General features: G+C 47.3%; 1 protein-coding gene across 2 annotated transcripts in view; it reads left to right on the top strand.

Annotated features, from left to right (window-relative positions):
* Nucleotides 1-14,043, top strand: part of GATA4 (GATA binding protein 4) — a 28,037-nt gene extending 13,994 nt beyond the window's left edge. The window contains exons 2-6 of one of the 2 annotated variants that reach the window (XM_059843103.1): nt 4,900-5,066; nt 7,789-7,914; nt 8,439-8,526; nt 8,790-8,935; nt 9,555-14,043. In XM_059843103.1, coding sequence (XP_059699086.1) covers nt 4,900-5,066; nt 7,789-7,914; nt 8,439-8,526; nt 8,790-8,935; nt 9,555-9,737 — 710 coding nt within the window. In that variant the 3' untranslated portion in view covers nt 9,738-14,043. Of the gene's footprint in view, nt 1-4,896; nt 5,067-7,788; nt 7,915-8,438; nt 8,527-8,789; nt 8,936-9,554 lie in introns of both variants that reach the window. The other variant, XM_059843102.1, reaches the window with a different exon arrangement.
* Nucleotides 14,044-14,047: the final 4 nt, after the last annotated feature.

The raw sequence follows: 14,047 nt of genomic DNA, 5'->3' as shown, positions 1-14,047 counted from the left end.
AAGAAGTCACTTCAAGCCATGCTCCAGGCTAAAGCCTTTGGTTGAGTTGCAAGTGGGTATCTGGTTCTCCTGTTTGGGAAGGCAAAATTCCTCAGACTTTTGGTGAGTCAGAGGTGCTGGAGGTGGAGGCTGGCAGGACCAGCTCCAATCTGCTTTTTTGATGACATCAGCATTGTCCATACAGGCTGATCTCAGTGGATGTGAAGGACCCCTCCCAACAACCAAGTGTCACGAAGGGCCACATCCAAGAATTCTTTTTTCCCTACCAGACCCACATGTCCCACACAGGAATCACTCCTGGCTCCCTGGGGACTGGATATCCCATTGTGGAAAGTATTTCTGACATGAGTGTACTCAAGGCCTCACCCAAGATTAGTGGGACTGTTGTGCAACACACAAATGACATTTCCTGCCCTGAGGACCTTGCAGTGCTCATAAACAGTAGATGCGAGGGGAAAAGATCTCATTTTACACAGCAAGTTGATGACCAGGATAGGGATGGGACACAATCCATCCTCTCCACTGGTCATTCAGTGAGATTTCATGATCTGCTTTCATGTGAGAAGCTCCTTCATTGACTAAAGGCAGGGTTTTATGAAGAATTAAGTAGAAGGCCATCAGGATTAGCCAACACCAGGGACCCAGCCCATAAAAAGGACTGAATGATCCCAAGATACAAGATAAGGGCTTGGCATAGGCACGTGGGGAAGCTGAACATTCAAAGAGGAAGATGAGGCCACTCAGCACACATGAGGCTCCCCCAGCTGTGGGCTGACGTCCTTCTCAGCCCGATCAGCAAATCCTTTCCTCAACCCTGTCCCAGTGCTGGCTGTACCTGGCTTAGGGAGAGGGAGTAAATCTTTCCAGCAGAAAGGCCATTCCAGAGGTCACCGGATGGACCCATAAATCTCCATTATCAGGCAGTGGCTCCTGTGCCACAGAACGGAAATTGTTGCCCTGAGTGCGACTGGGGGAGCCTTTCCTTCCCCCCTCATTGTTCAGGGCCCTCCGGGAGCCGCTCGGGCCATTTGCTGCCTGAATAAACGTTTCCTTTCCCGGCTGCAAAGTACAAGGAATAAGTGTCAGGGGATCTCATAATGCCAGGATTTAGAGCTCCAGCCCTGAGCCAGAAGCCAAGGAAACACTTTGCTGCTTTTTCCTGGGGAGTCTCCTTAATCCCCATTATTAATAACAGTGACAAATTAAACAATTAGTGCATTTGAAGCCCAGTGACCTCCATACCCCATTTAGCTCAGCCTGATGGTAGATCCCAGCTCCTGTGGGCTCTGAGCCCTGGGAACATTTTTGTTTCCTGGGTCCTGAACACCCTCCCACATCAAACTGCACAGGCTGCAGGTCTTCAGGTGACCCTTTCTCACTATTTTGTAGATCTTCAGGGTTCTTCAGAGCAGGGGGGATGTGTGGCCAGAAGGACAGCTCAGAAAGCTCCCCTTGGCAACTTCATCCTGGAGTTCTCTAGTGCTGTGAAATTACATATATAAATATAATTGTATATATACAAAATAACAATTATAAAAATATCATTTCCTTTGGAAAGAAATCCAGTCACTTGTTTCCCACTTCCTTAGGGCCGAAACAACTTTGTTCAATAAATGACACACACCAAGCCCATATCATCATCTCTAAACCAATTTCCAGAAGTGTTCAAGACACCTTCTGTGCCATCCCAAAGCATTCTTTGAAGCAGGTGAGGATATCTCTCCTCCAGGTGAAATCTCTGGAGGTCAAGGAGCTCTCCCTGCTCTGTCAGGGCTGCAGGAATATTTTTAATGAGGTTGCACTTGGCAGGTGTCATCTGACTCAGCACTGGGTGGCGCCCAGAGGGGACACACCCATCTGATAGGGCTGTGATTAGGGAGAGCCACCCACTGCTGGAGCCTCGGTGTCCCCTGGGAACAAAGTCTGTCCCTTCCCTGACTCAAACACCAATGATTCCTGTTTATGAACGTTCACAAGGATCACCTTTGCCTAGAGCTGATAGGGAAAAGTCTCACAAATGTTATTGCCACGGAAGCAGAAGGGAAGTTTTGGAAACTTCAACCAATGAAAATTTGGATGGGGCTTGGAGCAAGCTGGGATAATTTAAGGTGTCCCTGCCCATGGCAGGGGGTTGGAATGAGATGGGCTTTAAGGTCTCTTCCTACCCAAACCATTCTGTGATTCTATGGAAGTCCCTTGAGAGAGATGTTCCAGACCCAAATCCCAAGGAAACTGGGGAAAAACTCCAAAACCCAACCCAAAAGCACCAAAGAAATAGGGAAGAACATCAATCAAATGCAGATGGGAAAGGAGAGCAGGTCTCAAGGCAGGTTTGCACTGGTGTTTTGGATGTTGATGAGAAACCAACACTGAAACTAACATGGTACTGGAGCCCCGTTTGGGAAATAACATTCAACTCTTGGCAACAAATTATTTATTGCCAGCAGGTAGGAGACTTACATTTTTCTAAAAGCAGAAATATATCCATACCTGACATTTTTTGAGGGACTTTTCTTATTCAAGAACTAGTCCAATTCTTAACATTTCTGAGGGACTGTTAGGAATTTTCTCCTTTATTTTTGATTGAAAACTTTTATATTTTGGTTTCTTGGTGGAAAAATTTCCAAGAAAGACAGTATTTTGTAATTAGTCACAGGCATAACTCAAATCACTCAAGTTTTAACTGTTACCTTTTGATTACCTCTGCTCTGCTAAATTCTCCCTGGATTATGTCCACAATTCTGTACTGAATTATTTTTGAAGAAGAAGGCATTTTTTATAGGAAAAAAATTACCGCAAAAATACTTCGGCTTTTTCTTTGGAAAATTATAATCAAAAACCTCAACAACTTCTAAGATGAAAAAAAAAAAAAGTGAAATGTTTTCCTTTCTTGAGATTTTTCAAGGAAACGAATTCTTTCCTGACCAGCTGTTCCAATCCCTTCTCTTTTCAAAGGAAGTTTATTTGATCTAGATTTTGGCTGTGACTCAATTGTCATTTTAAGGTTGAAAGTGAGGGTTATGGTATCACTGAATCCCTGTGGACAAAAATCACCTGGAGGGATTCCCATCTTTTTGAAACCACCAGAACTGCCCCAGGGTAGTGAGATTTTCCTGAGCTGCTGGGAAGATACTGGATTCCTGCTTTGCTGGATCCAGAGCTGCTTGGGTACAATAAATTAGTGCTCTCTACCATTTCCCCATGGACACACAGTGTAATCTCCTGCCATTTTTAGCCAGATTTCCTAAGGAGAATTAGGCTCACGTGAATATTTGTCTCTGCTAACTGGCGCCACTTCATTAATTTTTTTGTCCTTTGGCCGCTTCACAGTTATGCAGTTTCCTGCAGATTTTCCAAAAATAGTCTGGGGAAAAGAGAAAATAAGGCCATGTCTGAACATAACCCTTGCTAGACATCAGAGAATCCACATAGGACTGAGGCAAGACTCTGCCAGAAACCAAATTTTGTTGGTTTGCTTCTTGGGGAGCAATTGTCTTCCAGCAGGAAGCTGAGATTTTTGTGTAAGAAGCAGGTGGACAAAAAAATAAAGTGACAGTGAAGTCCTTGGTTTCTGGAAGGGTTTGTATGGAATGGGGAGGGAGTTGTGTCTTTCCAAAGGATGATGCATTTGAGCTGTGTTGTGCTGACCTTTGAACCTCCTGGTTCTGTCACAGCAGAGGGACTGGACTAGCCCAGCCCAGGGCAGTTCAGAGAATGACAGAATGGTTTGGGTTGGAAGGCACCTTAGAGTTCATCTCATTCCACAGCCCTGCCATGGGCAGGGACACCTTCCAACCTCCCAGGTTGCTGCAAGCCCTGTCCAGCCTGGTCTTGGACACTTCCAAGGGATGGAACAGCCACAGCTTCTCCGTGAAACCTGTACCAGGGCCTCACCACCTTCGCAGGGAAGAATTTCTTCCTAACATCTGACCTAATCCTGCCCTCTGTCAGTTTAAATGCATTCCCCCTTCACCTATTACTCCATGCCCAATTGTCCCTCACACCCCAGCTGCAGCCAAGCCCCAGTGCAGGATGTACTAGGAATGCAGAGGGTGAATGCAGCAAGCCCTGGAGTGTGGCATCAAGCACAATACAGATTTCCATCAAAAGCTGAGTCTGACACACATAAATTCCCAACAATCCCTGTTAGCTGTCAGCCTGAGCTGGGTTTGAACAGTGGAATGGTTTGGGTTGGAAGGGACCTTAAAGACCATCCATTTCCAACCCCTTTCCATGGACAGAGAACCTTCAAGTTGTACATGTGGATTCCTGCAATTCAGGGGATGCTTCCTTTGCAGAGAATGGAGTGAAGGCACACAAACCTCCCCTGGAGGTACACAAACCTCCCCTGGAACCTGGAGGTTCCTCCCCTGCAGTCATTCCCCCAGCAGAAGGGATGAGTGAGGAGCATTCCCATGGGGAGCAGGGCACATGGAATGGTTTTCCCTGCCCAGCTGAGATGCAGCTGCCTGACCTCTGGGCAGTTCTGCTCTGCGGGGTTTGTGTTTATCCATGGTCCCAGGAATCTGCCTTGGTTGTAACCAGGGTTGTTCGCCTGCCCCGATCTGCTTGCCCTGGCTATGGCCAATCTTGAAAACTGGATAACATCAGAGCAGAAGGGAAAGGTTTCTATTTCTGCCTCCTGGTATCTGTGTCCCAGCATATCACTGTGGCCACAGAAGTCCTGTAGCCATGGCAAGGAAACGAGTCCCTCTTTCCAATAATCCTGGGGGGGCTTCCTTGGGGAAGGAAGATCTGTTTCTTGCAACACATAAAATCTGAATATTTGCAATTTCTTGAAATATCCCTTCTGGGCTAAACTGAGAAGCAGAGCAGCAATTACAGGTACAGCCACCTGATTAACGGAGTCTTTTCCCTTCTCTCCCATCCTGGCAGCAGAATTCTTTGATGATTATTCCGAGGGGCGAGAATGTGTCAACTGTGGGGCCATGTCCACCCCGCTGTGGAGGAGGGACGGCACGGGGCACTACCTCTGCAACGCCTGCGGGCTCTACCACAAGATGAACGGCATCAACCGGCCCCTGTTCAAACCCCAGAGGAGGCTGGTAAGTCAAGATCACACATGTGGGAGGAGGAGGAGGCAAAGAAATCTCAGCCAGCTGGAGATGCCAGGGGTGTTTCAACTCCCATCTGCCCAGCTGAGGTCCAGACTTTCAAAACAAGCCAGATTTTCTCATGCTTGGGATACTCCAAGCCCTGGTACTGCCCAGAGCAGTTCTTCAGACACTCAGACAGGCAGTGGAAGGGGCTGTAGGACACAGGGTGATTTTGGGAGATTTGGAGGAATGGCAACTCTTTCCAGTTCCAGCACAGCACCAGTCCATCTTCTCTTACCCACAGGGTCCCTGGTCACTGCTGGGTGAGCCCCTCATTTCATGGTGACTTTTCTGGATACTTTTTTTGGATACTCTCTTCCCAGATCTGTTGGGTGAGGTGAAGCCCCCCTTGTAGGGCAGGTCAGGGCATCCCAAAGCCTCTGGGGTCAGGGTGAGGTACGCACTAGGAACCTGGGGGATGGGAACAGGATTGTTCAGCCTGGAAAAGAGAAAGCTTTGGGTTGACCTAATTGCAACTATCCTGAAGGAAGCCTATAGGAAAGATGGAGAGACACTATTTACAAGGACGACAGGACAACTGGGAATGGTTTCAAACTGACAGAGCAGGTTTAAATGGGATGTTAGGAAGAAATTCTTCCCTGTGAGGGTGCTGAGACCCTGGCACAGGGTGCCTAGAGAAGCTTTGGCTGCCCCTGGATCCCTGGAATTGCCCATGGCAAATGTGGATGGGGCTTGGACCAACCTGGGATAGTAGAAGGTGTCCTTGCTCATGGCAGGGGGTGAAACTTGATGATCGTTAAGGTCCCTCCCAACCCAAACCACTGCATGATTCTGTGAGCTCAGTGTTGATCATCTGCTGCTCCCTGCATGTTTTGGTGAGGGGTTTTGGGAAGGTCTCTGTGTTCCCAATGACATGAGTCCATCACGACAGGCTGAGAAGGTTGGGACTGTTCAGCCTGGAGAAGAGAAGGTCTTGTGGAGACCTCACAGCCCTCTCCATTATCTGAAGGGTCCTACAGGGAATCTGTGACTCTTCATCAGGAACTGGAGCGATAGGAAAGGAGCAATGGGTACAACTTTAAAGAGGGGAAATTTAGGTTTGGTATTAGTAAGAATTTTTCTCTGTGAGGGTGGTGAGAGTCTGGAATAGGCTACCCAGGGAAGCTGTGGATGCTCCAGCCCTGAGACTGTTCAAAGCCAGGCTGGATAAGGCCTTGAGCAATCTGGTCTAGTGAAGGTGTCCCTGCCCAGGGGCTAGATGAGCTTTAAGATGTCTTCTAACCGCTTAAAATTCTATGACATGAACATTCTATGATCATAACATTCTATGATCATGAACCCAAGCTAAGAGCAGCCACCGGAAACCCAGATTTCCACACGTCTTGTTTTCCACGAGGCTCCATCCCCACACTGCCCTGCTCTTTGCATCTCTCAGCTGTCTGTGCCCAAACCCAGCCGTCCCCTGCGAGTGACAAAAGTGACACGGGCAGCCTGAGCGCTGCCAGCAGCCACCGAGCGCCCTCTTGTGAAACTCCTTTCCAGAGTCCGACTGATCCAGGCAGGAATCTCACCCCGGCACACAGGATCTCCCCTCTCTCATTTACTGGCCTCTAAGGCCTGAGCTTTGAAGGATGATGGCAAAAGTCAGGCAGATGTGGAGGACATGGCTTTTTCTCCCTCCATCTCCCACTGTTTCCCTGCTCAAAACTTGTATTTTATATGGCTTCAAGCCCATTGCTTTCTCCTGTTGCCTTCTGAGCCTGACTAAACCAGTTTACCCAGAAAAGGAACTTTGGGTCTGCTCCCTGCACTAATTCATTAGTTAGACTTCCTATTAATTATCCCTCTTTATCAAGAGGAAGTAAACACTGCTGGAAGCTTCTCTTTTTTTATCTTCCCCTTGAGCTCTATAAACAACATAGCACAAAGCCAGCAAGGAATATGTAACATTTATGGTATTGAGAACATTGTCTTGGGATAGCCACGATGCCTGGAAGGGCTTGGGAGCTGGAAAAGGCAGGATGGTCTGAGATCCAGACATCTAAGTGTAGGTGCAGGGGGTCTCTAAGCTGCCACTAGAGCTGCTGGAGATCTGGGGCTCTGTTCAGGTGATGTGGGATTCTGGAGAAAAGGAGGCTCAGGGGGGACCTTCTGGCCCTCCACAACTCCCTGACAGGAGGGGGCAGCCAGGTGGGGGTTGGGCTCTGCTGCCAGGAAACAGGGACTGGATGAAAGGACAGAACCTCAAGCTGTGCCAGGAGAGGTTCACATTGGACATCCAGAAGAATTTCTTCACTGAAACAGTGGTCAGGCATTGGCAGGGGCTGCCCAGGGAGGTGCTGAGTCCCCATCCCTGGAGGTGTCCAAGGAACAACTGGATGTGGTCCTCAGTGCTCTGGGCAGGGTGACAGAGGGGCCATCAGTCACAGGCTGGACTCGATGATCTTGGACGTCTTTTCCAATGATTGTATTTCATGTCTGAAATGGCCCTGGAGAGCTGAGACCTCCTAGAGTCAGTGGAAAGGCAAGAGGGGCAGAAAGAGGCAGTTGGACAACTGCAAAGGAGCAAAAAATAAAAAGCCAGAGGAATACGAGAGGCAAGAGGAGAGGGAACCCTGAGATGTGGTGGAGTGAGCTGGCTGGGATGTGGGGGGCAGCTGGTGAGGGCATTGCAGGGCTAATGTGTTTCCTTGCTCTGTTGTCCCCACAGTCAGCATCCCGCCGAGTTGGGCTCTCCTGTGCCAACTGCCACACGACGACCACCACGCTCTGGCGCAGGAACGCCGAGGGGGAGCCTGTCTGCAACGCCTGCGGGCTCTACATGAAGCTCCATGGGGTAAATCCTTGCTGTGGGAGGGTGCTCATGGCACCAGGCTGGGGGCTGGGTTCTTTACATAGCTCTGTGCTCTCCTGGAATTGCTTTTCCCGCTGTCCTTTTGGGTTTAGGCCCCCTCAAGGTTATGTCGTGTTTATACCTGCAAGGGGGTGTAGACATGCTGGGTATGTCTCACTTACTAATTAGGTCCCCTTTGCAAATAAGTCTTAAAACCTAATAAAACAAGGCTCAGATTCTTCCCACATAAATTCAGGCACTTTAGTAAAAAAGGCAAGTCAGAAGCACAAACACATGAGCTGTAGTTCCCTTCTGGCCCTAAAACACTCAATACCATGGTGTGATCTGCCTTCTTGTTCCCATTTGGATGCACATCTTGAATCTCCCTTGACCAGGGAATTTGGGATCCATCTTGTTGTTGTTTTCAATTAAACCAGCTCGACCACAAGTTAGAATTGGAATCATGTTCTCGTAGATGACCTTAAGGACATTCAGAAACAAATGTGCTTTTCTATTTGGATCCACAGGTTCCAAGGCCTTTAGCCATGAGAAAAGAGGGAATTCAGACAAGGAAACGCAAGCCTAAGAACCTTAACAAAACAAAGGCACCAGCAGGTAAGTATTGAATGAAGGAATTTATTTTGTTATGTGTATTTGTGTGTGCACTTGTATTTCTAACCACAGTGCCCTCAAATTAGAGAGATCCAATGACAAAACAGGCCAATTTTTTAAAAAATGGGGGATGTCTAAATACCTGAATATCCTTCCTAACTATTTTAAAATTTATTTTTACCACACTCACTTCTGGGTGAGTGGGCACAACTCTGTACTGAAAGGTCTTTGAAAAGAGCCTGTTTTACCCTCTGGTTTTATCCCAGGCCCATCCAGCAGCGAGAGTCTTACCCCAACCACCAGCTCCACCAGCAGCAGCAGCAGCAGCACCACGACCACTGAGGAAATGCGCCCCATCAAAACAGAACCTGGGCTCTCATCTCACTATGGGCACCCCAGCCCTGTTTCTCAGGTACTGAGGGGAGGTGTTGGCAGTGGGGGAAAAAAAAAAAAAGGGAAATAGGATGGTAGACATGGGGAGAACATCCTCCTAACTTTACTTAGGTACTTAAGCACCTGAAGGGAGGCTGCAGGAAAAGATGGAGAGAGAGACTATTTGCAAAGGTCTAGAGTGATAGGACAAAGGGGAATGGCTTCAAACTGAAAGAGGGAGGTTTAGACTGGATATTGGGAAGCAATTCTTCCATGTGAGGATGGTGAGGCCCTGGCACAGGATGCCCAGAGAAGCTGTGGGTGCCCCATCCCTGCAAGTGTCCAAGGTCAGGCTGGACGGGGCTTGGAGCAACCTCCAAGGGAAGGCAAACGGTGTCCCTGTCCATGGCAGGGGGTGGGAAGGAGATGATCATTAAGGTCTCTTCAAACCTAAATCATTCTGTGTTTCTAGAATTAAAAAGAAAGGGAGAAAGAGACAGGGAGAAAGCCTGCCCAAAGTATCCCACATAAGGTGCAATCTCCACCCCTGCAGCAAATCCGGACATATTTTTACAACAGCACCAGCCCACACTAAAGGGATTTACATGGTTCTCTAAGGTTTGAAGCTTTTTTTTCACAGCATTCTCCTTTTTCTATAGGCATTCTCAGTCTCTGCTATGTCTGGACATGGATCATCCATTCACCCTGCGATCTCAGCTTTGAAGCTTTCCCCCCAGGCTTACCAGTCAGCCATGAGCCAGTCTCCCCAAACCAGCTCCAAACAGGACTCCTGGAACAGCCTGGTGCTGGCTGAGAACCATGGGGACATCATAACTGCATAACCTGGTCCTTTCCCTATGAACTCCAGGCTGATCTGCTTGAGAGATTAAGAAGATGCCACGTAATCATCAAGTCAATGTTGTCTCCACCTCCCCTGCTCTCCTGCCTTCTCTCCCCTTGTGAGATGTTCCAGCAAAGAGGTAAAGAGAACTTATCCGAGGTGTAGGGGAGCTCTTATGAAATGAACAGAGAAGACCCAAATCTCAGAGTAACTCATGGATTCAAAGCCTTTTTCCCCACTGTAAATGAGCCTCTCTATTTGACTGTCACCACTTACTATGAAACAGCCAGAAACACAGAGACAGACACAGTTCTTGAGTTTTATTTAACAATTAAATATATGGCATTTTAAGACTCAGACAGTGGTGGAACAGAGACACTTCTTCTGCCACCACCCATTCTTTTCCTGAACAGAAGAAAATGCCATTGTCTTCTCATTACCCAAATTCAGTGATCTTCCACCAAATGGAGCCAGTTCCAGGACAGTTTGCTGAACAGACTTCACTAGAGATTCTTTAGTGGCTTTAGTGGATTTGATATGATGTAGAAAAAAAGAGACATCCCCCTTCCTCCTCAGCTCACACATGTAGAGCATTGTCTTCATTTTTCTAGATGGTCTGGAAAGCTGATGAATGTCTGTATTTAATAGTAACTCCTTTCCTATTTATCACTACAAAATCATGGGACTGTGTTTTCAAAAGGTTGTTGGCTGAGCCTGGAGTAGGTCTGTCCAAAGTCAAAGGAGGATTTTGGAAGAAGGAACCTTCCGGAAGAAGGTAGATGAGACCCATGCTGGTCATCAGATCCTGGAGAAAATGGCTGGGCTCTTCCCTGATGGATAGCGACAAGCCAGGTTTAGAGATTATTCAAGAGCACAGCAAGTGAAAGATGCTTTTCTGACACTGCTGGGCCACTGCTTTTCAGACAGATAATTTAATTATTTTGCCTATTTTTATGTTGGTTTGGATGCCACTGATGAAATCTGACTGTCACTTATTTTTGGCTGTACTGTGAGTGCCCACTTTCCCCCTAACAGCTGGCTCGTGACCATTTCCCACATCTAATCCTTTAGGATTTCACTTTTTGCAACAAGCAGTGGCTTCAGCCCCTACTGGAGGTGGCAGGGGCTGTTTTCCTTATCAAGCATGTGCACAGACTTGCTTGCCTGCAAGAGAAGCATAACTCCATTAAACAAGACTCGACTGTTTGCTTGCCCATAAGGCTCTCAGCTACCAGGGAATCCTGGCAAATGGAGTTGGAAGAGATGCTAAGAGCAGGACTCATTCCCTTTTCCCAAAGGGATCAGTCCTGGCTAATCCAGCCCTGACTGCTCTGCCTCTGGTTTAACAAACTCCAACTCCAGCACGGCAGACACCACAGCTCCCCTGGGCAGCCCAAGTGCTTCACCAGATGCTTCCCATGATGTTTGCATCAACATTTCCAAGGAAGGACAGCTTTGCCTGTCCACGCAGAGAGTTCCTGGGAGACTTCATCCTGCAAGATTCTTCACTCTGGTTTCTGTCTGCTCCCAAGCTCTGTCACCCTTCTTGCCTTCCCAGCTCCTCTCTTTTCCTCCCCCCATCCAGAACTCAAGTACAGAACTACCAAGTGAAAAATCTCTTAGGGGGATTGTGCAACCCTCCCAAATGTGCCACCCTCTGCCTCCCACTGTTTAACACTCCCACAAGGAGTGTTCTTGCACACAAACTAAGGCATGTGACTTGGTGAAGAGGAGAGCCACGGACAGGTTTGAAGCAAAAGAATGGCACTGTGTTGTCTTTGCTTGAACTCACCTTTTTCCTCCCTATGGTGTAAAAGCCTCTCTAAGGAGAAGGATTCAACTGGACTGGTCATGACTGGAGAGTCTCCCACATTCCCCGTTCTCTCCATAGCTCAGATTTGCAGGGTATTGTAGGGGTGACAGAGCCTCCACACTCCCTAGAGAAAAGCACCATGGCAATGGTGCCATGGGAACAGCTGGGTGGTGTTTGCACCAGTTCCCACTGTTTTATGGAGCCAATGCAGTGTTTAGCCTCATTAGTGCTAATTACAGATGAGGGAAAGACATTCATGAAACATGAATATAAAGAAATTAAATTCTGTGATTTTGTTCAGACCTGCTAGGCTTTAGAGAAGAGGCCAGAAATAGCCCTGAAAAAAAAGAGGTGAAAACACAAAGGTGTTTCTCCACTGGCAGGAAGATCTTTAGCAAAACTCCTCCTTGAAGTAAATCCCTTTTGTAAATGGCAGTCGAGCTCTCCTGGGATCTGGCTGTGAATTCCTGGCCATAACACAGCAGCCTGTGCCACAAAATGCCACGTGGCTCATGCCAACTTTTGAGAAATCCAGAACTACCCTGGAAAGTCCCAAGAGGGAGTGGAGCCTCCTGATGAGGATTAAAAGTCCAGACCAACCACATCCCCATTTCTCCTTCCATCTGGAGGCTCACACTGGTTCTCCCTTTCCTTCCCTATTGCTGTGCTCCTCCTCCTTCCCTCAAAGCTAAATTCCCTAGTGGCATTTTTCTCCTGCCCTTAAAACCCACTCAGAGATGCCAGAAAGAGCTCTGCTTGTAATGCCAGGAGGAAAAATCCCTGCAGAACATATCTGCCTTATGTCCCCTTGGTAGAGATTTATTAACTGGATTTTAGCCTTCCTCAAAGCCTGAAAAGCAATTCTTGAAACAGAGTGAGGAGCATTTACAAGTTCCTGAAAACAGAACAAGAAATCTGATTTCAAAATGCGAAGTTCTGGGGGCTGCGAGGACAGCTTTAGGGGTAGAGGACAACTCTTTCAGGGTAGAAATTAGCTCTTTTGTCCCCCTTTCTGCACCAGAAGCAGAAGTTTGGTTCTGTGGCTCTTTTCAATCACCCAAAACTGTTGTAGAGCTGCTGTTGGCCCAGGAGATTTTGTCTTTTTCAGGCCAGTGCTGATATCAGGATGGTGAGAGACAGATCTCAGATGAGCATCACCATTTCAGGTGGGGTACAAACACACCGTAACTGATGAGTCTCCTTCTTCAAGGCTTCTACAGATCAAATTACAGAATAATTTAACTCAGAAGGGACAAAATCAGGTCTCTCAAGGCCTTGTTCAGGCAACTTTTGAATATTCCCAAGGACGGAAATCCAGCACCTCTCTGGGTTCCTGTTCCAGTGTTTGACTGCTCTCATGCTGGAAATGTTTTTCCAAGAATCACTGGCAAATTAATTACTCACATTTGGGGATTCCCATGTAAGGAGTCATTGTGGGAGGCTGAACATGGTTTCTAAGCCCAGGAATCACTCAGAACCACATTGTGCAGGGGTGGTCAATGCAGGATGACAAACTCCAGAGGTGACAGACCAAGGGATACTCACAGGACAAGAGGATTAAAGTGCTGCCACTGTCAGGACACTCAGCTCCTTCCAGTAAAAGGAGCAATTAGAAGATTACAGGTTCCACCTGAGCTCTGCTTCCCTGCCTGTGATGGGGGAGGCAGTTAGAGCCTGCTTCGGTAATCAATTAGATACAATTATTAGAGACCCATTAAGGCAAAGTAATTATTGGTTTTATTAGTGCTTTTATTGCTGGTGAACCTGATCCATACCAGGTCCTACACAAATGCAGGACTGAGAACTATCCCTTCTCTGAGGAACAGGAGGGAAGGGCCCACTCCTGCAAAACACCTCAGCACATTTAAAACTGCATTTGTGGGATTTGTTCCCCTTGAGATCATCCCTAATTAGGAAAACTTTGATGCTGAAGGGTTTACAGCACAAGGTTTTGGGGTGTCAAACCAGACCTTGGCACTGGCCCAGTGGCCACCAAATGATATGGGCAGATGAGAACCAGGACAGGGAGCCAAGAAAGGTCATTTAACCACTTCTAAACGTCTTTGCTCCTTGTGGAAGTGCAGTATCTTGATTCACTTCAGTTATTCTTTGTAAATTGATCAGACAAGATCCACAGATCACTTGCAATCTTATGGGCTTGGATGGAGAGGGTACAATCAGGAGGAGCTCAGGAACATTGCAAGGGATCTTTAAAACAAATCAACAACTCTCAATGTAACATTGAAGCTGTGACTATGTCGGGGGGGGGGGGTGTTTTGTTTTGCCTTTTTTTTTTCTCCCCATGTATAAAGTTTGAAGCTTCCCAGGTCATCTGGGAAGGTCTCATGGAAATAGACACTTATTTGTAAGGGGGAGAGGGAAACCAACCAACTGAACAAGCTGTAATTATTTAAAGATGTAAAAAAATATCTATTATGAAGTAGTATGGCTACCAATCCACGTAACTTCTACACCTTTAGAACTAATGGAAATAAAAC

This window comes from Haemorhous mexicanus, chromosome 3, assembly GCF_027477595.1.
Source record: "Haemorhous mexicanus isolate bHaeMex1 chromosome 3, bHaeMex1.pri, whole genome shotgun sequence".
NCBI classification, from domain to species: Eukaryota; Metazoa; Chordata; class Aves; order Passeriformes; family Fringillidae; genus Haemorhous; species Haemorhous mexicanus.
The sequence above is the reverse complement of the archived record's forward strand: the minus strand, read 5'-3'. Positions and strand labels throughout refer to the sequence as shown.